Source organism: Malaclemys terrapin, chromosome 1 (assembly GCF_027887155.1).
Source record: "Malaclemys terrapin pileata isolate rMalTer1 chromosome 1, rMalTer1.hap1, whole genome shotgun sequence".
NCBI classification, from domain to species: Eukaryota; Metazoa; Chordata; order Testudines; family Emydidae; genus Malaclemys; species Malaclemys terrapin.
The window spans coordinates 82,823,813-82,849,927 of NC_071505.1; the positions used below are offsets into that span (position 1 = coordinate 82,823,813).

The 26,115-nt window shown below is 39.6% G+C and overlaps 1 protein-coding gene across 2 annotated transcripts; it reads right to left on the reverse strand.

Moving 5' to 3' along the window:
* Positions 1-2,118: 2,118 nt before the first annotated feature.
* On the reverse strand, positions 2,119-26,084 carry USP44 (ubiquitin specific peptidase 44). Of its 2 annotated transcripts, none has more exons than XM_054028376.1 (6): positions 25,939-26,084; positions 16,596-18,111; positions 7,608-7,806; positions 6,791-6,869; positions 5,324-5,529; positions 2,119-4,851 (listed from the first exon to the last, which is right to left on the reverse strand). In XM_054028376.1, the coding sequence occupies exons 2-6, from the start codon at positions 18,027-18,029 to the stop codon at positions 4,649-4,651; spliced, it is 2,121 nt and encodes a 706-aa protein (XP_053884351.1). In that variant the 5' UTR covers positions 18,030-18,111; positions 25,939-26,084; the 3' UTR covers positions 2,119-4,648. The 2 variants fall into 2 exon arrangements, with proteins under 2 accessions (XP_053884351.1, XP_053884342.1); XM_054028367.1 differs by having other exon boundaries at positions 6,791-6,899.
* Between the last annotated feature and the right edge of the window lie 31 nt (positions 26,085-26,115).

Below are 26,115 nucleotides of genomic sequence, written 5' to 3' on the forward strand. Positions count from 1 at the left end.
ACCACCAGCCTTAAGATTGAAGATAAAAGGTAACCAAGTAAATTTTGTACAGTGCTGGCACGTTTGACAGTTCTGCAAGGCTCCAGTCATTCAGAAAAGAACAGATTTTCAAGTTGACATTGTGTGCAAAAGTAATGTCTAGAATCCGTTTCTAAGACACACTGTAGCTAAATCAGTGCAGAATCTGAGAGTAGACCAGCCCTTTACACTAGTCTCCCTGCAGTATAGGAGGCAGTTCAGACTTATCCAAATGGTTCTGGGGCTTGGCCACACGCAAGATGAATACCTCCCAATTAGTACTGTAACACTAAATTCTTATTAAAAAACCTAAAAAGCTTCTGCAAGTAACTTTAGTTAGCTTTAACTGTATACGTAAATCTGTGTAGCCCAGCACTTACACGGCGCTTGTTATGTGACTAACTCCCTTCGCTTCATTTAAAAAAACAAAAAGACTGAAAGATTTGTCAGGGGAGTTGATTACTGCAAAAGTCTGTCCCTGAAAGGCAGTTGGGAAAGAAAATTTTCCATTCTGGATCCTAAAGCCTCTCACAGCACAACATGGTTGAGATGTATTGAGCAGTAAGGGTTCTCCCTCCCCTAAAACTACTAGTAGTCTATTTTGGGAGTACTTGGAACATCCTTTTGCAAAAGGATGTTACTGTTGAGGATTGAAGGTCATGCCTGTACTGATCTACCAAGTTGTTGATGTTGAATGAGCAGGTGGCAGCTTTACAGACTTCCTATGTGGCTATATGTCTTTTCTGCCCAGGTGGTTGCCGTGGAATTGAAGGATTCAGATTCTTTGAGGCTCCATAGTATTTAAGATGAAAGGAGACAAATCATTAAAAAATGAAGTGGCAAATTCTGTTTTTTAATTGTTATTCTTGGCTTTAGATTACTCATCCTCTTCCTCTGGCTGGATTTCAGTCATGGACACAACTTTCCTCCCTGTGTGAAAGAGCATCTGCTCCTTGGATCTGGTTGTATTGTGATCCAAAAGCAAGAGTTCCCCATCCTTTAGGGAGAAACTAAGCAGAAGTCATAAGCACTGTGTGAAACCCCTCTCCTATCCTGTATCTCTAGCATTGTTGTTTTTTCTCTTGCCTTTTAGGGTGGGTGGGTTTTCTTGGTTGGTGTTTCCTTTTGGATCTGATATCAGCACTTTGGGATTGGGGAGGGGGAAGCCTGATACATAATTGGGGAAGAACTGCAAAGGAAAATCCCTAAAGAGGCCTGAGTTTTCCTCTTGGAAGGGAGAGTTGGAAAGAATGACAATCACTTGATTACCCATTTAAGAACCCGAATGGCTGAGGTGGACTGAGGACTTAACCCTGGATAATTTGGAGCCCCAATAGCTGGAGAGGACTAACCTGCACTGGGCTGAAGTTTCTCTATTGGGGCTCATTTGTGTAGGCTACAGTGAGGCTTTTCTTCTGGCAAAATATTGGTCTGTAGGTTGTGGCAGAATTCCTTTTAAGGTTGTCTTAAAGATAAGAGCAAGCAAAAAAGCCAAGAGCCATTTAGCCTACCTGATTTTATGTGGGTGTGGAGCACAGAGGGAGATTGACAGGTGGTTGGTTCTGTTTGTGGCACAGAGCTCTCAGACTGCAAAAAGAAGAACAGGAGTACTTGTGGCACCTTAGAGACTAACAAATTTATTAGAGCATAAGCTTTCGTGGACTACAGCCCACTTCTTCGGATGCATATTATAGTTATGCATCCGAAGAAGTGGGCTGTAGTCCACGAAAGCTTATGCTCTAATAAATTTGTTAGTCTCTAAGGTGCCACAAGTACTCCTGTTCTTCTTTTTGCGGATACAGACTAACACGGCTGTTACTCTGAAGCTCTCAGACTGTGGCTCCCCTCCCATAAAAAGGGGAGGAGAGATTCTTGCTTGCTGGGATCCCCCAAAATAACACCAAACCCTAAAACCTATGAAGTGCTAAACTGCCATTTTGTTTGCACCATAACAGGCAGAGACCTGGTGTATAGGTAGATAGATATCCACAGCTCTTGACCATTCCCCAAACTGCCTCTGATATTTAGAGGAAATATCTAAAAGCCCAAAGCTCTCAAATAGGGGGGGAAAGCTCAACACCACAAGGCAGGAGAACCAAAGACTCTATAACAATCAATTTTATGTGGAAGATGCTCAGTTACTTCAGTGGTAAATAGCAGTATAAAACTCTTACATCAAAAGTATCAGCTGTAGCCCCTGAAAGATCAGTGTAAAACTTGTAAGCAGTTAACTATTTCCAGATAAGGGACTATAGAGTGAAAAAACATGAAATATTGCACTAAGGCCTAATCTATAGATTCATATTCAAGATATTGTAATAAAGAGTAACTTTCTACATGTTTTGTATGTTTTTTGAAGATAAAGAACTATTTTATAATAGCAACATGTTAGAATATCAATCAAGGAGATAAGGAACTAACCCTAGTAAAAAAAATGTTAGTCCACACAGTGTTTTATTGAGGTATAATTTTCCAAGAGCTGAGGTAATTTGCATATGTTTTTATGAAAAAAAAATACTTCACACCAACTTAAACTAATCATTACAATTTTGGCATTAGCTACAATTGGTGGGGAAATGTTCTGTTTTTTAGGCAATGAGGAAGAGGTGAATTCTCTGTTAATACTAGTTTAGAAATAATGGAGGAGTAAGTATGGCAGGTGTAGCTCCTACAGCACATCCACATTTAAATATTCTCTAGTTGTGTTTTATGCAACCTGTTTTGCTTAGTTAATTATGGTGCTTTATTCATGTGTGCTAGAGATTACTGAAGGAATGCTACCTTTCCAAGGAACTAGGCTCACTTTTTTCAGTATCTTTGTACACTGTTTGGCAAGATAGATCTTTTTGGTAGCTAAGGAATTTCCCCCATAGTTTAGCAACCCAACTAAAACTTTAGGTTAGCATCTCACTTGTAAAAGGGTGCATGTAAAATAGGTAACCTTCATGTTTTATCTCCTAGCCATCATTTCTGTTCTATTAAATTTTTCTATCACTAATACATTGACGTGTAACTAAGCACATATACTATTGTTTTCCTCTGGACACTTCACAAATAAAACACTATATATTTTTTTCCTTTCAGTATAGCTCCATCTCCATTTTCCCACTGTGGGAAAATAGTGACTAAGGGTGGGAGCCACAAAGGCACTTGGCTGTGGCAATGCTGAGCATTACAATGCCTAAGGGTTAGGTACCTAGAAAGTCATAACACAGATCCACAAAAGCCAGCAGGGTAGATAGGGAGCTAGTCCCTGGGAGCTGCTGACCAGATGGGTGTATACTAAGCCCCTCTCCTCTTAAATAGGCACTGCTTTGCAATCCACAAAGGGGAACTTGCTGCCTGGAGGCAGTTGGCTTAGGTGCCTAAGCAACTTCTTGAGGGAAATGAGTTAGGTGCCTGCCTCACTCCACACACAACCGCTGCTGCTGGTGGTAGCTACCTTAAAGTTTTAGGTGGTTAGGGCGTTTGTCTGGGATGTGAGCAACCCAAGTTCAATTCCCTCCCTCTCTGCCAATATTTATCCACAGTGGAACAATCATTGGCTGGATCAGCCACTGAGAATGGGAATGAGGTTGTAGACCAGGAGTTAGGGCATCGAGCTGGGAGACTGTGGGTCCAGTCCAGTCCTCCTGCCCCAGTCATTCTTTCCTTATTTACACATAGTGGAACAATAACCGGAGAGAATGAGGGAGTGGCTCCATCCCATAATCCCACAGCTCTGTGGTTAAAGCAGTTGGAAGGTAGTGAACTCCCTGTTCATATTCCTTCTCCTCAGGCAGAACGGAGGACTGAGCCTGGGTCTCTCCCATCTCACAAGTGCTCTATCCCCTAGGTTACAAGTTATAAGGTGGGCACTACCACCTTCTCTCCCTCCCCTCTCCCCCCCCATTTTTGAATCTGGTAGGTGGCCTCTGACCATGCAATTTAGGCAGCCAAATGCCCCTCATTCTTAGTTTGTGAATTGCTCTGGGGCTTAGGCAGCACATGGACACACCTGTATGAATGTTCAAAGGCTGAAACATGGGCATCTACAGGGTTCAGTAGCAGTTTTGTAGATCTGAGCCTAGCTTCTTATCTATCACTTGAAGGACATCCAGGAAAAAAATCCCTACCCCAATGAAGAAAAGTTCTGTTATTACTTGACATTTAATAGATGCTTTCTTTGTTAGTGCACCTTCATATTCTGTGAAGAATAAGACTGATTCCCACAGACAGAATCAATATATGCTATAAAATTATACTATAAAAATTTACACATGTAGAAAGTTAACAAAAATTATACAGACATCAGCTGTCCATTGAGAATATTTTTTTCTAAACCAAATCAGATTATCAAAATATAAAAACAGAGCTGAAAAACAGCCTGAGGTAAGAATTAAAAATTCAAAGGGAAATTTTTTTTTAAAAGTAGTAAAACAATTCTAGGTACTTTGAAAGTTACCTACTATCAATATAAATTTATACTAACACTTAAGAGTGCTTACTTTAGCTAATACAAAAGTGTATAAACATAATGTACATTGATTCACAAGTAAAAAAAATACAATTTATACTTGCATTTTCTCTTTAAAAATACGCATAAGTTGACAAGTCAAACTTTTACTGTACACAGTAAATTGGCTTTGGATTAGCTGCTACTGTTTTCACTTGAACAGTCGACAAATTCAGTACACTGCTGGTTTTCAGATGGTGAGCTCGGAAATGATATTCTACAGTGTCCGTTTGCCTGAGTAACTCGCTGGCTGTAAAACAAGATGTAGGCTTGAGCCTTGCATACTTCTTCCATAGTGCATATGTTGAGTATGGAATCATTGCAGTGTGCCCAGAATCCTAAAATGAAGTAAGACCATTGTAAAATAACCAAAATATTTATGTAAAATACTTGTACTTTACAGATAACAAGTGTCTGCTACCGTTTGTTAAAAACACAAAACCACAAACATTCACTAATTTATTCACCCAAAATGAAAAGATAAAACACTTAGTTTTACAGAGAAACAATTGTCTATCACATATTTTATAAGGAATGTTTCTGCTGTATACACCAACCTGATTATATTTGTCTAATCATCAGGGAAAAAAATTCTCATAAATTGAAACTATTAGCTTTAAGTTTTTATTGACCACCTATATTGTTATAATTCTTTTGGCACTGGTTAGTCTGGTTAGTAAAATCTTGGTCCATTTTATTTTAAGAAAGTAAGGATCCTGTTTGTGGCTACATTTGATTCAGCTAAGGAACCAGAAGTGCAGCTTCTGGGTAACAAAAACAACATTTCTAATTTAAATTGCTTGTCCATACCTCCTTCTGAATTATAGCAGAAGGCAGTGTAGTGCCCTGAACCAAATCCTTTCCCATGATGCATAATCACAGCAGACAAGTCATAGATAAAGCAATCAGGTAAGAGGGACTTTAGGGATTCCCGGCAGCAATAAGGCTCCATATTTAATATCTGATCAAAGCTAACATGTACTCCAATCTTCTCACGATGATTGCGTCCTGACCACCTGGAAAAATATAAAAATTAAAAGAAAATGTGAATATTATTCAGTTGATTGGTGTTTTCTGAAGGTAGTTTAATAGTTTATTTCAGTGAATCTATGCACATATAAATTCTGCACGGTTAGAATTCTGAGCTACTAAACCGTCTGACCTGCTAGTGCTTCTGTACTAAATGTTTGCTAATTTATATCCCTCAAAAGCTCCCTCTTAACTAATCTCCTCTTTCACTTCCCCTACATGTCAATGTTCATAGGGAAAAATCTTTTATATATGGCTTTTCACCTACACTATCTGCTGCTGCTCTTAGCCTCCAAAATATTCCTCCTCACATTTGCCTGCTCTCGTGTGCTCACTAGTCATCCAAGCTGAAAAGACACTGGATATAATTATCAAAAAATATTTAAAATCACAAGAATGATGCAGAAGCTGCAGAGACTTCTTTATTACAGATTTGACTCTATACATTAAAAGTGAAAACAGATCACCCCAGGGGCTGGTTCCCACTCTCATTTATCTCCTCATTCAGGAGTCACTCTGTCCCTCTGGCTGGACTAAGATCACGTTCAGGTGCAATCTCTTCTCCCTGGCTGCTCATGTTAGTACACGTTACCAGATTTAGATAGGGGGGTGTTAAAAAATGCTAGTAAAGCTGCAGGTTATACAATCACCCTGGTGGGTTGCATGCAAACCTCAGACTGTGCACTAGTCACTAGCGCAATCCTCTATTTTAAATAAAGTTGGTTGCTATGATCTCTCAACATATTTAGTAAAGTCGCATGGTACTGTTTGTCCACAACTCAAAACAATGAACTGTAGGCTGTTGTTTTCTCAAGATAGCAGAGATACTTCATGAGACAGATTTTTTTCTCTGTACATACAGGTATCCACAAAAGTCTTTTTCAAATAGAGAAAATTGATTCTTTTGTCTCAAACTGCATAAGTGTTCAAGATTCAGGATAGGTTTTTAATTCTCCCGACTTCTGTTATTGGGAAGTAGCAGGAATAAAAATCTCACTTCTCTGCCTGTGAGATGCATTCTAACAATATTTTATTTACCAGGAAGAAATGCGTTTCCAGAAATTGTTTTTCCTTATACTATTGAGCTTGTGGAGATTGTCAAGGAAGACAATTTAGAGGGATTTCTCAAAAACTGATTTTGTTCACCCACTGAATGAGCCCAGAGAATTAGTGACTACTGGAACAAGGAGGAATATACTATTCAAAGAGAGTTTGCAACATTTCTAAGTTGCTTATAGCACTGCTTACCTGAACCGTTTAAGGTGTAGTCTCAGAACTTGAGGTAGTCGACACACCATAAGCTGTTTCTGGGCTTCTGTAAGTATAACTGGTTTGGAAGAAAATTTCCTACGTTTTGCTGTGACCAAACACACACAATGAAATAAGTGCTAAATTTAAAAAACCTACCACTAACAAAAAAAACCCTTGAATACAGCTTGAAAATTCATTGTCAAATATGCTTATGTTTCATTTTAAGATTTACTGACCCCGTGATTTAGAGTATTTAGATAATGTAACAAGGACTACTGAATATATGACTATATCGTCAGTTTAATAAGAAAGCATTTTGGAATCCATTTGGCAAGGATTATTTTATGATTATTGGGCATGCAAAATGCCTCCTTTTTGCCTCTATTTTTATCTGGATTATTCATCTGAATGTTGGAAAATATACAAATACTTCATCTATTTTCATCAGGAGCAAGTGCGGACAGTCTGTTAATTTAATAAAGTGTCGACTTATTTCAACAGGTTTCTTTCATCTCTTCTTGGAGACTACCTTCTAATGAAAAACAGTAGTTGGTATGATGACCTAATCTGAGCTCCTCAACCCACTTTCAAGCCTACTTTTGATGCATTTAATTAGAAGAGCGATTTTTCTATACTATATCCTTTCACAATTAAAGAAACAAACAGTCTTATGCTTTACTTATGACAGATTTTTTTTTAATTTGTCTTGCTTTCCTTTTAAGTGCTGTTTTCCTTTTCTTACACTTTTAATGCCTATATTAATTTATATTTTATGTGGAGAACATATGCATGAGTACATACTGCCTTTACTCACTGTTGCACTGATCACACGCATATATCTTTCCTTCTAAAGCTTCCGTCTCTGTAAACTTGGCCAACATTTCTGTCAGCAGGCATGGATACTGAGAAGCCATCTCCTTCCCATTGCAATGATACCTCTCAGGAAATTCCAGCGACAGATCCCAGAACGATTCTATAGTATTTGATTTATTGTCACACGCAAGACATGTAACCTGTTAAGCAAAATATTAAGTTAGTCTCTAACATCCAAAAACCTGCTTCTCTACACGTGTCTTAATGTAGCTCTGAGAACAGTATGTGAATTCGGATCACAGATGCAAATGTATACAGTAGAAGAAATATTTTAACTAGAAACAAAAAAATTACCTGTTAACTTTTCTCTGAAGCAGCATGTCCACCACTGTTTTACACTAAGGTGTTTGATATCTTTCTCTTCTGTGAACTAGAAGTAGTTTCAAAATGATCTGTCTGGGATTGCTCAAGAGAAGGAAGAACAGTCCCTGAGATTTCTTTCTAGACAAATATTTACAAGCAATAACTAACATGAATTATATATTAATATATAGTTTTATTGAAAGGAAAATAGTTTTTTTTATTTAAATCACATTCTTCTTATTTTAGAAGTCTTGTAGGGAAGGCCGGGATTGGTAGACATGCTTCTTCAATTTAACAGGTAAAAGATTTTTTTTTTTTTTTCCTTTCAGTAAGTATAACCACCTGTCACACTAAAGGAAAAAGGACAGCCGCTAAGATAGATTAGCAATAATAAAAATACAGTGAACTGAAATGAGAATTTGCCTAGGAAAATGGAAGATAAGGCATCAAGGAAAATATAATTCACTTGATAGATATTTAATGGAAAGGAAGGGTCCTAAAAAGCTGTTGATTTTTTAAAAAGAACTAGAATAATATAACAGACAAATTACACTGCCATTCCTCCTGAAATCAGCTATTTCATGTGTAGCATTCTTTAGAGCAAATACAAAACATGGACTAGTATCCAGTAATAAGTGGCTGAGCTATGTGTTAGCCAGCTCACGTGTATTTGATTTTTTTTTTTTTTTTTTTTTTTTTTTTTTTGGGTGCATAGCGTAGAGCATAGAAGGTTCCCAGCAGCTTTAATGTCCAAAAAACCCATAACCATTTTGTTCTTAGAAAAGAAAATTTTATTCTTTGTGGCATGGAGAGTGAGGAAATTTACATTTTAAATTACTCTGGCTGGAGCTCATTCAGCTATACACTTCATAAATGCCAAAGTCTGCCAATGTCTAAAGCAGCATTTCTCAAATGCAGCCATGACAGCCTCCTGGGCAGAGATGGGGGAGGGGGAAAAGCAGCAATCCCTCCCTGCAGCACCAAGGGGCTCTGGGGGGGTGGGCTTCAGCACTCCCCTCCCCCACCCAGCAGCCATGGGACTTCAGGAGCAGGCTTCAGTCTCCCTTCCACCCCCACAGGGTCCGGCTCTGGATTTCAGCCAGGCGATGATCAAGAGCCAAGGAGCAGCGTGAGCCTGGGGTGCAAGGCTACGGAAGGGAGCTCGGGGCAATGGGGGTGGGGGAGGCAGCAGGCCCAGGAGGGTGATGGTGAGCCCAGGAAGATGATGGAGGGCCAGGGGAGACAGCAGGGACTGGGGACACCAAAATACAATTGTCCATTATTTTTATTATTGAGTCTGCAAAAAAACCCTACATAAATAAATTACAATGATTTGGACATGTATATGTACATATTTGTTTTTCTTGAAGTTGTTAAAGTATTTTAGGAAAATTTGTCAGAGTGGACATAAGCAAGAGGTGGTGGCCGCATTCTGAGGTCACCAAAAATGTTGTTGTGAGAACCCCCTGGTCTAAATCCATAAACTATCAGTAATTCAGAATGAAAAAGGAATCAGAGTCTAGCCCTGACCACAGTTTAGGTGATTATTTTTGTCTTTGAGCATAATTACAGCATAAATATAGACTAATAAACTTCTGCTATACAAACTGGTGTTTGTTGGAGTAAATGCTTATTTAATTGATGTATTATTTGAAGGATTTACTGAAAATGAATGCACAAGGTAAAGTTGTGGGCTCTGGATGAGATGCACAAATAAGAGTAAGAATGCAAGCAATTTTTGCAAGTTTTGGAGTTTTAAATTCAGCATGTTTTCCTGTCCATCTGTGCCCAGTTTTTAAGTTGTTCTGCAGAGGACAATGAGTCCTGTACTGTTCTAGTACCAATCCTGACCCAGCAGAAGCACAGCTCAACTGAAGCAACCTGTCTGAGTGAGTCATTCTGTGTAGAAACCTTTCTATTCAAAGTCCTTGTATGTAAGCAGTTCTTCATTCCATAGGCTCTTCTTATAAACTGAGTGAATCTGATCCGTGCAGGCCAGTTCCTGTACTGATGCAGAGCTGCACTGACTTCAATGGGACATCACGTAAGTATAAGGGTTCACGTGTACAGATCAATTTGTAGGATCAGAACCTTAACGGTGGAGTTAACATAGCTCCACAATATACCCATGACATTAATTTTTTTTCTCCTGTGTAGGTTTCATGTGTTAGAGTGCAAATATATGGCACAAATGCACAGCCAGTGAGTAACAGTTTTTCAACAGTATGTAGTTTACTGAAGAGTGTATCATTAAGTTAGAAAGACAAGGTGGGTGAGGTAATAGATTTATTGGACCAACTTCTATTGGAGAGAGACAGACAAGGTTTGGAGCTCACACAGAGCTCTTCAGCTCTGGAAAACTAACCTGAAGTGTCACTACTAAATACAAAATGTGAACAGATTGTTTAGCATAGCTAGTTAATCCATATTTCGAGGGACCATTCAAGGTGAAGTGGCCCCTTAACATCCCTCCACTCCTGTCGGGGGGGGGGGGGGGGGAGGTGGAGAGAAGAGAGAGAACACACAGGGCCCAAAGGGCTGTTGGTGGGTTACAGATTGTTGCAATAAGCCATAAATCCAGTGTCTAACAAAGTTATCAATTTAAGCTCCCAGGCTTGACTTTTCAACTCTGAGTAAGGTCGAAAGCTTATCTCTCGCCAACAGAAGTTAGTCCAATAAAAGATATTACCTCATCCACCTTGTGTCTCTAATATCCTGGGACCAACGTAATTACATGCAATGTTGTTGTAACTAAGTTAATCACTGTGGGGGAGTTTAAAAACTGAAGAAATAGAATAACATCTGACAAGTATATTTACCTCTTTCTGATATCGCTCAGCAGTATATCTGGATATTTTATTGAGAGAAATAGTATAATTTTATAATATAGGTGATGAGTATGCATGATAGCAAAGGGCATGAGATTTTACTCCAGGTAAGGCAGTGGGTCTCAAACTTTTTTACTGGTGACCCCTTTCACACAGCAAGCCTCTGAGTGCGACCCCCCTAATAAACTAAACACACTTTTTTATATATTTAAACATTATAAATGCTGGAGGCAAGCGGGGTTTGGGGTGGAGGTTGACAGCTCGCAACCCCCTGAGGGGTCCCAACCCCCACTTTGAGAACCCCTAAGGTAAGGGTTTGGTTAGTGGCAGCAGTGTGTCATGTTTTATTGCACTATTAAGAGTTTTGACTTTTAAAATATATAACTAGAATATAGTAAGGAAAAATTAACAAAGATGTATTGTAGAAAATGTTTGTTACAGTTTTTACATTAATTTACATACATGGATAGCCGATCCAGAGTGACAAGTGAGATTACAGTTTAGTGAATGTCAGGCAAAGTGAGCACGTGACAATGTTTCCCTATTACATAGTCTGGGAATTCCTGTTGCACTGGCTCCACCCTGAACATTCAATCATATCTCAAAACAAGGATATTACATATAAATAACCAATTGTGAGTGGCTGGGAAAAAAAAGCCATTTTACCTATGAGGAGATGAAGACCAGTCTGAAAAAAGCGATGAGGCAGAGATGACATCTAGAGTGGCAGTTGAATCAAAGGCTGCTTGCTATGTCTGAGGAGTTTGCTTGTGGAAAGCACACAATTGGCCTTGCAATCCTTTTCCACATAAATGAATTTTAATGTGTAGAATGTACTGACATGAAATCGCCAGATTCGGCCACTAGATTTAAGATGGATATGGCAGCCCCTTAGAAAAGCAGCCTTATTCTGACAGGCAGCCACCTCAAGAATACCATTAAATCTAGCTATAGTAGAGGAAAGCAAGCTGTTACCACACTGCTGTGGGACAAGTTGATCAAAGATCCATTTCCCCCTGCTCTGTGCAACAGATGAGAAGAAGGGCAGAGCTTGACGGTGGATGTCCTGGTCTCCTTCACAGCAACACAGTCACTCCTCCTCTTTGCTTTCATTGTTGGGTTTAATGCTATGAGAGCACACAAGTGACTACGCAAACTTTAAATATAAAAAAAATAAGGGTAATCTTTGATGGGGCTACAACGTTTTATTTTGGGGGAATGGGAAGAGGAAAAGACTGCCAGAGATCAGCCAGTGTACAGAATCCTGCCCTATTGCTGCCCATGCTGAACTTGTTCAGTTCATTCAGAACATGGCTGCAGGGATCTCACACCTGCATCTTTCACACATTAAATTAACTTTTTTAAAAAAAGGTTGCAAGGTGGATTGCTGTCTGCTGCCCCAGCTGCATGCTGCTAGCAAACAAGCAAACTCCACAGAAGTAGCAAGCAGCCGTGATTCAATTACTATTTATAGATTAAGTTAAATGTCACCTAATGGAGAAATACACCTAGCTGGAAAGTTGACAGGAGATATTTTTGAGAATCGGTAGACACCCCCTCCCCTAAAAAAAAGCCCACAGACTCACACCAAGAGGTAGAAATTAATGTGTGGAGTGGTACAGGCTAATATAGTATGAGCATAAACACTCTTGCTGTCTATCTCAAGTCCTGCTATTTTGTGACATGACACATCCAATCCAGGCTATCATAAAACTCTGATTTCCATAGGCAAGACTGTATGCTAGCCATCTTCCCTCCCTCCTGCTAAGTTCTCCCCTTAAATTCATAGCACGGTACTTAAAACATTTCAACATTGTTCACGCTGCGTGTGTGTTATACTCCTTTCGTGTCTGTTTAGATTGTAAACTCTTTGGGGGCACAGACTGTTTACTACTCTCTATTTGTACAGCACATAACAATGGAGCCCCATTAATGATTGGTCCTTAGGCACTACCATAATAAACATGAAAACCTACACTGAAGTTTCTCATTTTTAAAAAAAAATTTCCATACAGAGACATCTAAAGTTCTAATTCCTGCTGGTATCATATTTGGTAAGTGAAACACGGATCTAGCAGAAGCAAAGTAATACTAACTACAACTAGTTTTTCATTGAATTCTAAAATAATTTTAATCAATGATAAATATTGGTAAATTTGGCTTAAGAAAAAAGGCACTCAATTACAATTTTGTTGTAAGAGGAGCCAAAGGATATACATCTTCCTCTTGTTGTACTAGGATGTCAAGTGAAAAGCTTCGCATAAGGTCTCTGAAATTCAAATGCAGTGGAATACTCACAAAACAGCCTCTTTTAAGGTTATGATATTTCTCATTTGGAGCAGGTTTATAAATAATTATTTTTCCTGTACTTAAAAAAGTGCTTATCACAAATAATTTTAAACTTGCTGTATTTCTCTGATTTAACTTTCAGTTATAAAATCAGATTTCACAATTCAGAATTACTTAGAAGCATTAGGTAAGATTTAACATTTAATTGTTTTGTAACATGTGCCAGTTCACCCAGTCATACTTAGCAACATTCATTTTCTTGTGGGAAGTGGTCACACGTCCTTTAAAGGTGATTTGCAAATGGGGGGGGGGGGGTAGGTTTGTGCCCTTTTATGCTTATAAGGAGGCCTGAAAAAGTTTCAGCATGGCTTTTTTTCTGCATGTTTCTTACATTAGAAATTAAAGTCCCACCTAGATTGGGAGACCACCATCACTGGTAAATTGGTGAAATGTAACAAGAATCAAGAGTGAAAGTGGAGCAATTGAGAGGATAAGGGATTTTTAGTTAGACTTAACATTTTGTTAATAGCAATGGAGTTTCAATTATTAATTTTGGATAAGGGATCACTTTCAGAGAGAGTCAAGTATACCTCTTCACACATTCCTTCAGTTAAAACGATAGAACTCACAAACATGTTCTGACACTATCAAAAGGTCCTCTAGTGTGGAAGATTACTTTTGAAATTTGATTTATAATTAGGTTTCAGAATTGAAACCCCAATTCAGATGACTATTTCAGTTCACATATCTTAGAGCTATTGTTTCAGATGGTTTTACAAACAATATATCAATTTGCTTTTGACCCTTTCACACCAGAAGACTAGGTGGTTTTGTTTTTTCTAAAAGGAAAGCTTAGATTCTGCCACCAAATTCTGTGGTTGCGGAACAGCAGAAGACAAAGGGTTCTCACAATTAGACCCTTTCCTTGGAGGACACCACCGTCAGCTCCAGAAACTTGGTTCCATCTGGCATGGAATTGGACGATTCTCGTACTGAAGGTTTCATGGGGAAGAGGAATGGGGATCAGTGAGTCCACTCAAATCTAAGGATACCTCCAAACCCAAGGATGCTAGGGCTAGTTCATGTTTTACCACTACACAAGATACAATCTTTCTCCTTGAAGCTGGTTCAACTGTGTTGTAGCTGCAGTTCACTTACTACTAGGGGCTTTCTACACCATGTCCTCTGTAGCAACTGCTAGTTTATGGTCAACAACTCACAACAACCTTTGCAGTACACCAAGACCAATATATTTTAGAATTTCTTTTACTGAAGTGACAAGCTGCTTTAAAAGCTCCCAAAACTCGTTAGTTAAATGTTAAAATCCCCCAAAGGTGGTCTATATCCCACCTCTCCCCAGCTATCAAATATTAAACATTTAATTAATATGGGCTTAAAGAAAGGAAGTGGCAAAGCTAAAAATTGACTTTCAAGCAACACAAAATTTGTTACATTTCCTAGAAATTAGGAAGTCTAAATTAGATGACAGTTGAGCAATCTCAACTGCCAGGCATGTTCTGTTGCTACTAAATTCAACAAAATGACTACAGAATACAAAGCTACGTGCTAAGTGCTAAGGCAGATGTAACCTCACACTTCAGGAGCAGGAGTGTAATAGTAACTGGCTATTTATCATGGTACACTGGCTTTCCTGTAAAGTCCTTTGTTTTGTTCCACTTTGGTTTGTTTTTTTTGAATGGCTGACAGCTAGGTAGTGCAACAGGTTTTGAACCCAGATGTTCAGAAATAAACACCAAAATAGGTTAGAGCGGTTTTTTTTTTTTTGGTTGAGATTTGGCAAGATATACAAACACAAAAGGTGAAGAGTACTCGTTTTCCAAATTACTTTGTACATGCTTATCTCTAGTACTATGTGTGATGCTTTGTTACCACCCTTTTTTCATGTGCTGTCTTCATGTTCTCAGCCTCAACTGTTCAAATATCCAGTTATGCCAACTCTGTCAGGCACTTGTCTAACTGAGGACACATGAAATCTTAGTAAGTGGGGAATAGTACAGAGATGTGTTAGAAGTAGAAACCCAAAGTTCATGTACACATTTATAAACAGACATGTTTACTAACCATATATTTTGTATAGGGTGAATTGATCAGACTTCAATCAAAAGTACATTAAAACAAGCTATTTTGTAATGATGCTCAAAGTAGTAAACAATTCCACCATTCAAGTTTTCGCTTGAGCCCCATTTCGTTTTTTTTCCTCTGCCCAAGGGGATAAAAATCTACATCATTGTGATGGGATTTTTCATCATATGTACCTCCTGTTCAGTAAAGATTTTGCTATTCTCTTCCCCAATGCAGGAGGCTGTGAATGTTCTCTTGCCACTGGCCTTCTTTATACAGGAAAAGGCAGTAATGGTACTGTTTAAGATTTTGCTGCTGTCTACCCTCTGCAGAACCCTGAAAATTATACCACCAAATGGCACCTGCAAGGAGGTTCGTAATCCAAAGCAAGTCTCAACCTTGCAAGTAAAAATGATTATATATTGAACATGTTTTCCTGTAACAGACCTAATGCCAGGTCTTCAGTTTTTGTATTAGTACTGCATTAGTATTACTATTTTGTTAAAGGGTGTGATTTTTTTTAAACCCGATGTTATACCAGTGCAACCCTGTTATAAAGATGCCATATAATAGTGTAGCTTATTTACCTTCACTTATGGGAATTAAGCTATACCGCTACAAGTACTTACACACATATATAACTATGCTCACAGTGACCGGGGGAGGAGGGGGAAGGGGAGGGAGGAAGGAGAAGAGGAAGGGACTATATATAATCAGCATCCCCTCCTGTGTGTAGAATCCATACTTGCAATCACCTCTGTATTAAGGAGTTTCCAGAGCATGTTCAACCCATTTACTACAATAGAACAAATTTTCCAAATTGGCACCAGTCATAAGAAAACAGGAATTGTCATACCTCACCAGACCAAGAACTTATCTAGTGTAGTATCCTTTCTCCACCTGTGGCCAACCAGACACTGCAGAGTGAAGTGTAAAATATCTATAGTAGACAATTATGAACCAATATGCCCATCAGAGAGGTTTCTTACCAACTCCACCAGTTAGTGGCTGACCTATGTCCTTATGTATAAGTTACATATTCCATATCCCTAAAGTAACTAGATAGTAAGGGTTTAAGATTTAAAAAGAGGATTAGACTCCTTGTCTCAATAATATGTTGTAGGAGTGGGTTCTACAATTTAATATGATGTAAAAATATTTCAACTTATCATTGAAGTTTACTTTTTAGTTTTTAAATCAGGCAATTCCTTTCACTGAGAGGGTAATTAGGAGTTCTCAAATGATCATCTTTAGTCTATCATTTTATAAACCTCTCATATCCCTTTTTATTCACCATCTCAACTAAGTAGTCCTACTCTTTTCCCCTCAACTCTTTAATCCCTTAAATGTGTATTGTACATCACTGCCTAGTCTCCTGTCAGTGATTTGTAAATATTAAGAGGGTTTTTTTAAATCATAAGACATACCTGACTTAAAAGCTGTCCATGAAAAATGGTATTGACCACATTCAGAACCTGTTTGATAAGTTTCCTTTGAGAAGTGGGGATGAGAGCTGGGTATCTGGTCCCAGTTGTCTCCAGTTCCTGCTGTACTTTATCCAAAAGTTCACAGAGGAATTCCTGAGCATCTTGTTGGGCATAACCTCGGAAGGCTGGGATTAGTCTCCACACAGAATGGAGCATGGCAAAAGGAGACACCAATGCCCACTTGCCAGACCACATAACTTGGAACAGAGTATGTAGCTCATGACACAGAGAAATGTGCTTTGAGCTTGGCTCCCTGGGCTGAATAAGCTCCATATTTCTACTTTTTGATGCCCCTCCACTTAGTCCAGATGATAAACTAGGTCGTCTAATAGAAGATGATCCTTTTACCTTCACTTGGGTCTCATTGACACAAAATGCAGAACCAGTAATTGGAGGGTGCTTAGTAGAGGATCTTGTTTTTTCATTGGCTGCTGTTGCCAGCAACTCTTGAGTTTGGTTCAGATCAAGCTTTAGAAAACATTCCCGAAAAATAAGCAAATGACTCAATACTTGCAGAATAGAGTTCATATAGCATGTATTTCCCAAGTTTCTCAGTCCGGTTACACCAGGAGTCACTGTAGGCCTTCGCTTAATTGGAGAATCACCAATTTTTTTCAATCTTACTTCATCTGAGGTAGAAGTTACTTTCAGCTCTGCAGGAGAGGACAAATTTTGTGGTAATTTTTGTACATAGGGTGATACTTTTGAGGATATTTTATTTTGATTTTGTAAACGAGAACTCTTCCTTGGAGGCATTTTTTCCATCTCTACTTTCAACTGACGCTTTCGCTCTTGTCTTCTTTTCCTAGCTTTGTCCCTTCTTTCCTCTGCCTCCTCCTGGCGCCTCTCTTCTTCCAAAATCCTTTTCCCACTAGGTGTTAGCTCAAACCATGATCTGAACACTTTGCCCATTAATGCACGCCTTCTGTGCCACAGAGCCGTGAACATGCGGTCTTCATTTCGAAGCAAGGCTTGGGCACCATTGTGTGAAAGGTAAGAGTCATCACTCGTACCCATAGATCGCAAAGTCCTGCCACTACGGGTAGTGCAGTCATAGTTTTGACTCTTGATTGCACTTAATGTACTTCGCAATAGTTTTAAGTCACCAGTTGCATTATCATTAAGAACATAGTCATCACAAAGGTAACAGAAAACATACAGCTCATTCACTTCCAATGCCACTGAATGACTACTTTCCTGAAAGTGCTTTAGTGCATGCTCTTCAATGTATCTTCCACATGCAACATGCGAACAGCTAAGGCATGCCCAGACAGATTCTGTAGTATTGCAGTCCACGCAATGCCATTTTTGAGGGTTCAGGATGGAATGATCTTGGGCTAGCCGTAGTCGCCCTATGTGCTTACACTTATCCATTATTAATACTGAAATACTGGAGAAATACTAGAGAAACACGTTATCCAAACTATTTTCTGTCCATGACATTCTGACCTGCAAACTAAAGGGGAAAAAAAAAGTTCAGCTTCACATATAGTGTAAGTCAAAAGTAAGTTAATACATCCTTGGCAATAAAATTATTTGGTTTAGTTTTAAATGATACTGATGTACTATTCTGTAATCAGAGTCACAATCAACAATCTTGTTACAAGTTTTAGCAGAAAGGTTCGTGACTGAATGGGCATGAAGACTGAACTACTCATGCCACTAGTACCTTCTGTATCCAGGCTGAGGCATGTTGATAACATAAGCCTGTTGCGCTGGTTTAATTAAAGGTGTTATTCTAAATTGTTTTTGTTAAACCAGTGTAACTCTGTATGAACACCTATCTGTTCAAACCTGGCATATATTGGTTTAGCTTACATTAGTAAATTTACAGGGCAAGCTAAACTGACAAGTTTTAAATTAACAAGAATGTCCACACAGAAAAGTTTTACCAGTTTAGCTATATCGGTTTAGAATCGCACCTTTCATCTAACACCAGTTTAGCTTACTGTGTTTCGACAAGCCTATAGTGAACAGAAGTTTACACCATCACTGACCTCGCTAGTCTCTATTTGATAGATAAAATAGACTTCAGTTTCTAGGGTCATTGTGGCATATTACATAACTAGCTGGTGACCTCCCCCAGAATAAGCAAGCTTAGTACTACTGTACCTCCTCTCCTGTCCTGTCCCATGAGAACCTAATTGTAGAGTCCTGATCAAAACATAAAGTTGCACCAGTTTAACTAAAGATGTCCTTTTAAACCGATTTCCAATAAGGGCAATTGTGCCTGGATGCTTAAATGAACTTAAATCTGGCTTGTATTGTTTTAGCTTGTCCCTGTAAATAGATATATCCAGTTTTAAACCAGTTTTAAGCTTGTCCACATAGGGGTTTGCACTGGTTTAACTAAATCAGTTCAAGATAGCATGCAGGCAAGCCCTAAGTTAGAAGATTGACAAATGGGAGGACTCCTTCCCTCCCCTTTATTCTGTTCCCATCCTTCACAAAGAAGCAAGTCAATACCTTAAATTTGAACTCAAGTGCTGGTGCCCAGGATGCCACTAACAAAAAGGGCTAGATACTAATATCACTCAGCAAATTAACTTCTCTAAGTCTTGTATCTATGTGTACTTATCTGAGAATCCCTAAGCACTTTTCAAGCATTAAATGTGGATGCATGCCAGGCTGTGCCAAAAAAGGAATGTGCTAGTACAAATTTCTAGTGTGGACTAGGCCAAAGCCTCACAACACACTAGAGGTACAGAGGTAAACATTTTGCAAGTGATCAACTGAGATACAGAGATATTAACAACGATAGAGCTGGAACAGAACCAACAAATTTGGACTCCTACTCAAATTATAAGAACTCTTCTTCCATTTTTGCAGATTACTTTGGTATGTTCAAACAGAAATTCATTTCTAATCAGGCCAATCCATTCTAATGTCCATTAGGCAATCCAATGTTTATGATATCATAGCAAATGTTAAATGACATCAGTGAATGAAGGGGGTAAGAAGTGGCAACTGCTTATGAAAGCAGCTTATTTACACATAAAATCTAAACAAAATCCTTTTCTTTACCCATTTTTAACTGAACAAGGCCACATTACTCTTTGTTTTTTTAACATTTGACAGTGTGAATATGGTTCTTTAAATATTAATGTTTAGTTAGCAAAATAAAACTATTGAATAGTTTAGAAGCTGACACTAACATCTAAATAAGACGACATATGTATTTGGTTTGGCTTTTTTTTTTTTTTAATTAAACACCACAGAAAAAGTCTGCAGATGAACCAATGGTGCTGAAACGATTTAAGCACAAATGATTTGATGCCGCCACATGCTAATCATCCTGATTCAGTTTGTTTTGCCCTGTAGCCGTACTAGTGCTGACCTACAGTTTCAGTTGCAATGCATTCAGGCTACCTATTCCATAATTACCAGATCACATGCCAGAAGCAGCGTATCCTGAGAGTACATTCAGAGAGTCTGAAGACATTGCTGGGCTGTTGGACACTAATGAAGACTAGCTGAATCACTTCATTTTGTCTGCATCTATATTGACACTATTACTCCTGCTGAAAGCTAGACTATTTTAGAATAATTAGACTATTTGAAAGCAATTAATGTTTGTACATTTATTTATCCTCTCAACACCCTGGTGATAGAGAAGTAGTATTCTCCTCGTTTTACAGATTGGGAACTGAGACAGAGACTTGCCCAAGGACACATAGGATGCTTGTGGCAGAGCAGGAGATTGTATCCAGGTCTCCAGCTAGTGTCATCACTGACCATCCTCTCTCTCAGGGCTTAGTGATTTACGATTGGAAATAGTTCTTTGTATTTAACTCAAACATTCAGTTCACCTTAATTCCTCATGAGATAACTAATGAAAAATGCTACAAGATAACCCATTAACCTTAGTGATTAGATAGTAAAATTTGAAAGTCAGTATTCATATTTTGGTAACGTATAATTCTGAGACAAATTTTCATTTTAATTTCCATACAAGTGCTTAGAGTCAATACTATCTATGTACAGGGAAGTTAAATATCCATAAGACTAGATATTTCATGTGCAATAATAAAGACAGCTAATCCCATTCTTCCTCTACTCCCCCCAGTCTGAAAGGCATGCTTTACCAAGTGTGTTGCACTTATTTTATGTCAATATTGTATAATAAAGTTCAACTAATGGCACACAACACTACTGCCACTCAGTCATACTCTTACACTATGCTGGCAATCATTCATATGTAACATTGCAACTGCACGATTTCCAGTAAATTTAGTTTTTGTTTTACAGAGTTTCTACCTAAAGAGCTTTTACACAGAACTACAACACATAGCAGCTTAGTTTTCTTTGGTTTAATTATAAAATTACTGTAGTATTTACCAAAGAGCAGGATTTTGCTACAGGGCAGTTAGGTAACTAAATATAACCATAACAGTTGCTGTCTGTTCTCATTACTTAACCTACCTGCTTGACAAGCAGATTATTTATATCTTAAATATAAGTAAACTTATTGATAACACCTGCATAGTAAAGTCTAAATATTTAGAAGAAACTTTTGGAAGAAACTTTTTATTATGATTTTCAAACTGAAGAATTTAATCCTTAAAGCTAGAAACATCATCAGAGATGCACCACTATTCTTTTCTATAGGGTGCACACCTGATGCAATGGGATACGTGTATGAAAATGAGGGATTTTAAAAATCAGTTGCATACTGATGAAATTCTTATGTTTATTTTATGAAGTTATAGCAGGTCAAATATTAATAATAATTAAGGAAAATACCTACTTAAGGATATTGTAAGAATTAGTTACTATACATGCTTTGAAAATAAGTACTACATACAGGTGCTTTTACAGACTACTGAACGCTGTATGCCCATGCATGCTCCCACAGGTCTCCTTCCCAAAGCTTCACAAGCCAGCAGGGAGTGTTCCCATTGGATAGAGGAAGAACACTTAAGGTCAGACTTCCCTATGTCTGGTCTGAGAATGACACTTGGCTGGGCAGCCAGACACCACAGCCCCCAAAGCTCTTATCAATCAGAAGGAATTGATGGGAATTGGAGACTCCTTGATATGGGTCAGAACAATGAGGGGTTGCTGATTTTGGTTACGATACAGTATGTTGGTTAGACAACAACGTTTACATGGGGAAGTGATTTTGTCTTCTCTTTAATATTAGAGCTGGCTGGGAAGTCTGACAATAGCATTTTCCTTTGGAAAGCAAAATGGTCCATGGGAACACATTGATTTCAAAGAATCTGTCATGGAAACTTGTCTGGTTTCCGCTAGCTCACCTACCTGCTGGGAAGCCAGGAGAGAGACTAGAGAGGAACAGAGTTGTTCAGATTATTATTACAGCTGCTATAAATATAACTACCAAATATAACACCAGAACATTCACTAAAAATACTTTATATAACTAAAGCTTAATTGTGCCATTCCTACCCAGACCTCAATTGAGCAAGATACTTCAGTATGTACTTTAATCTCATGAATAGTCTTCAATGGGACTATTCATGCTTAAAGTTAAGCACATGCTGAATTGAGGGCACAAGTAGTTACACTGACTTCAGAGCGATTTCTTGGGTAATTAAGGCCAGTGTGATCAAACCTTTAATATGTAGAGCAGGGATCCTCAACCTTTGGCACGCAGCCCTTCAGGGAAATCCTCTGGCGGGTCAGAACAGTTTGTTTACCTGCAGCGTCTGCAGTCTCGGCCAATCGCAGCTCCCACTGCCCGCGGTTTGCCGTTCCAGGCCAATGGGGGCTGGAGGAAGTGGTGGCCAGCACATCTCTTGGCCTGCACCGCTTCCCGCAGCCCCCATTGGCCTGGAACGGCAAACCGCAGCCAGTGGGAGCTGAAGTCAGCCGAACCTGGGGATGCTGCTGGTAAATAAACCGTCCCGACCTGCCAGCAGATTTCCCTGATGGGCTGCGTGCCAAAGATTGCCGATCCCTAATGTAGATTAATAGAATGGGACTATGCAAGCTTAAGGTGACATTGCTTTAAAATTGCCATATGGGCATAAAGACAAACAGGAGCCAAAAGTACACTTTTGTACAGCACTGAGGGAACTCAGAAGAAAAAACAAAACTGTTAATGCACTGAGTGGATTTGTTTATAAGGAAAGACTTGAAGTGTTGTCTAGTACGTATAGCTTGGAGCTAAGCAAGTTTTTTTTCAAAATAAATAAATAAATAAATACTTGTATAGCATTTAAATTACACCTCTACCCCGATATAACACTGTCCTTGGGAGCCAAAAAAATCTTACTGCGTTATATCGAACTTGCTTTGATCCACCGGAGTGCTGTGTTATATCTGGTCGCATTACATCGGGGTAGAGGTGTATTTAGGATAACACATGGGATGAAATCAAGAATGGGAAGACAATATCAGGAGCCACTTCCTTATAATTTTATCTATTAGTCTGTAGAATAGTCTCAAGTAGAAACAAACAATGGAAGTCACATAACTTAAGACACTTATGTCAAGGGTGGGCAAAACACTAAGTACCTAAGGGAAAAATCTTGAACTGGAAAGATGGATTAGAAAGACTAATAGAATCACAGAACAGACCTCTGCTAGAGCCTGCAACTCTCTTCTCTAGTAGCTAGAGCAGGGAGGATGAAGCAGCCTACTTGTGCCATTAAACTTTACAAGTTTAAATTCCCTAAAACCAAGTTATTTAGTATCTCCTTGTGGGTAGTGTCTTGCCCTGTTGTCCTCCCTCAGCACTCAGCTCTCTGTGCATGGGGAAGAAGAAATGTTAATTAGTTGACCGGCACTTCAGAGACCAAATTCTCCCTTTTGCCATTAGCACTTAGAACTGAGCAGAAGGAATGAGCAAAGTAACAGAGGAGATAATGGCAACACAGTCAGCCAACCAAAAAGTGTTTAGCTAAAACTTGTGGGAGAATTCAACTCTATAGAACCTTCTCTTCCCTGAGTTTCACTGGCAGAAAAGTGAGTGTATCAAGGACTCATATTTTCTTCACTAATAAAAGTTCAGAAGTATTGCCTTTAACATTGATAAAATAAAGCTTTGCATTATAAAACAATTTCTATTTAAAATTTTATTTAGTCCTACTACTAGGAGAGATGAAAAGATTTGTAATTAAAAGGGCAGTCAAATTTGGTCTAAAATTTACATTTGGTTAAAAATTGTCTTTTTAAAGCCAAAAAACTCTTTACTCAGTCTTTTAAATTCAAGTTAAAAAAACAAAACAAACACTTCCCCAGTCACTAAAATCTGAACCTGATAGCACTAACATAGTGAAAGTGAAACCAACAACTGACTCCATTGATTTGTTTTGTCCAAGCCAAGTGGAATGCAAGAATAAAATACTGGCATTAGATTTTAAAATATCAGTTGCAATAATCTGTTACTGAGCACGTAAGGAAGTGAACTCTATGAATTTTTCAAGTGTCCCTTTAACACTTTGGGTCCTAAACTGATTGACAGAATTCACTGAACTGGTTTCCACTTTATCCAAATCCAAAAAACATGCACAAGCATAACTTTTTGCAGAACCTAAGCCTTAATTTTGTTATGCTAAATAGTAATATTTAAAAAAACTATTGGAAGCATTTTCCCATTGACATCAAAGCAACCTATTACACTGGTCATGGTGTCCCCATTTCCTAGTTATTCTGCACCCAGTCAGATCTGGATTTAGCAACTAGTTATCAATCCTTAAGGTTTTTTGCCTGCTAGGAAGTTTGTACTGTTTTCCAGAAGTGATGCAACTGAATAAACGCTAGTGTAGTTCTCTATTATGTCAGCGACACTGGAACAGCCAAACATTACAGACATGTGGGCAAAAGATGCCTACTTTTCGCAAATAGTTGTAAAATTACTTCAGTTACAGAGACTTCATGGTGAACAAGTGTTTAAATCAGAACAAGAACCTGTTTTTTACAGAAGAGTTTAGTGTCTCTAATGAGTTTGGATACACTTCATAGCAAATAGGAACAGATGTACAAACTTGACTGTTCCAATGATAAATTAAAAGCAGCAATTACACATGTGATTATTCTGATAAGTACCTTAATGTTTCTACAGAACCTAGTCCCAGTCCCGATGGGGGCTTTGCGTGCTACTATAATAAAGAAAAGTCAATCAGACCAAATTAGCGCACACAATACTTGAGGCAAGAGCAGCAGTATTTCACTGACTGTTCTTGTGTCATATCAAAAAAGTGATGTGGTTCCACTCAGTGAGGTAAGTAATGAAGAAACCTTTTTGCAACATAGTGATTGTTAATTGATTGTTCAGATTGAACATAAAGAAAACGTTAGGATTCACCAGAAACAACAGATTTGCTTTGTGAACCATTTTACACCATTGTATTGTTTCTTGCTTATTTGCATTTAATTGCAGTTCCTGGCTGACTCATTAGCAAATTTACAAGTTCACAATATTCTTTGAGATTCCCTCCCCCACAAAGGTACTTTTTAAAACTCTCTCAAATGAAACTCAGCATCCAGGGCCTTAGCAAAGGGGTTTCCAGCCCTAACGATGTCAGTTACTCAGGCGTAACAAAAGAATTCAAGTGTGAGGCCTGAAGGTTGCACTTGGCTGCTTGTTCCACAAAGCCCCCCTATACACGAACGCATTAGACCCAGAAACGTGACGGCTTGGAGACAAGCTCGGTAACTAAAGGGACCTTCTACACGAGCGCGGTGCATTTTGCCTTGGAAAAAAGGAAGGACTATTTTAGAGACTGGCAGCGTGTCGGCCTTACCTTTACGGCTACCATGAACCTGACTTTTCAGTAATCACAAAATCTGTGCAACCCTCCCCCCCACCACACACACACAGCCGGCCTTCGCGGCAACGAGTTGGCATTTAGCTGCCCTGGGAGAGCTCAGCGCCCGGCCCAGAGCTCGCAGCACCGAGCGAGACAGAAGTGGGGGTTGTTTTACTAACAAGCCCTTGGCCGTGTCCCGGGAGGCTCCCCAGGTCAGAGGCGGGCAGAGCTCTCCCGGCAGCAGCATCCTTCCCCCCCACCCCGCGCGGAGTTGCAGCGCCCGAGAGGGGAGCGGGTCCCCCGGGACCTCACCCGGCACCGACTTTATCCCGAGCCTACAACGGCCGGGGGGAAGTGGACAGAGCCAGGGTCGCCCCATGAGGAACAGCTGCCAGGTGGCGAGGGGCTCCCCCCGCGGGGGGCGGCTCCTCTCCTGGGGAGGGAGAAGCTCGCACCCCGCTGTCCCTCCAGAAGCGCCAAATCCCGGCCAGCTCCTCGCCCCCAGCGCGGGACGGGTGCCCCGGGAAGGTGACCCCCGCCCGGCCCCGGGGGCGGCTCTCACCCACCTGGGCTGGGAGCCCGGCCCTGCCGCCCGCCGCCTGCGCCCCGCGTGGGGAAGCTCAGCCGAGCCGAGCTCCGCGCCCGAGGTCACCGCCAGCCGCCGCCATCTTGTGCGCCCGCCTGCGCGGCCTCCCGCGGCCGCTGGACAACGTCAGCGCCGCTGGGAGCCCGGCCCCAGTCCC

Coding starts and splice junctions, on each gene's coding strand:
- USP44 (XM_054028367.1), bottom strand. CDS start 18,029: ATGGATAAGTGTAAGCACATAGGGCGACTACGGCTAGCCCAAGATCAT. Junction 6,900..7,607: donor TGCGTGTGATCAGTGCAACA/GTGAGTAAAGGC, acceptor GTTTGGTCACAG/CAAAACGTAGGAAATTTTCT. Junction 4,852..5,323: donor CTGCTATAATTCAGAAGGAG/GTATGGACAAGC, acceptor ACTTCATTTTAG/GATTCTGGGCACACTGCAAT.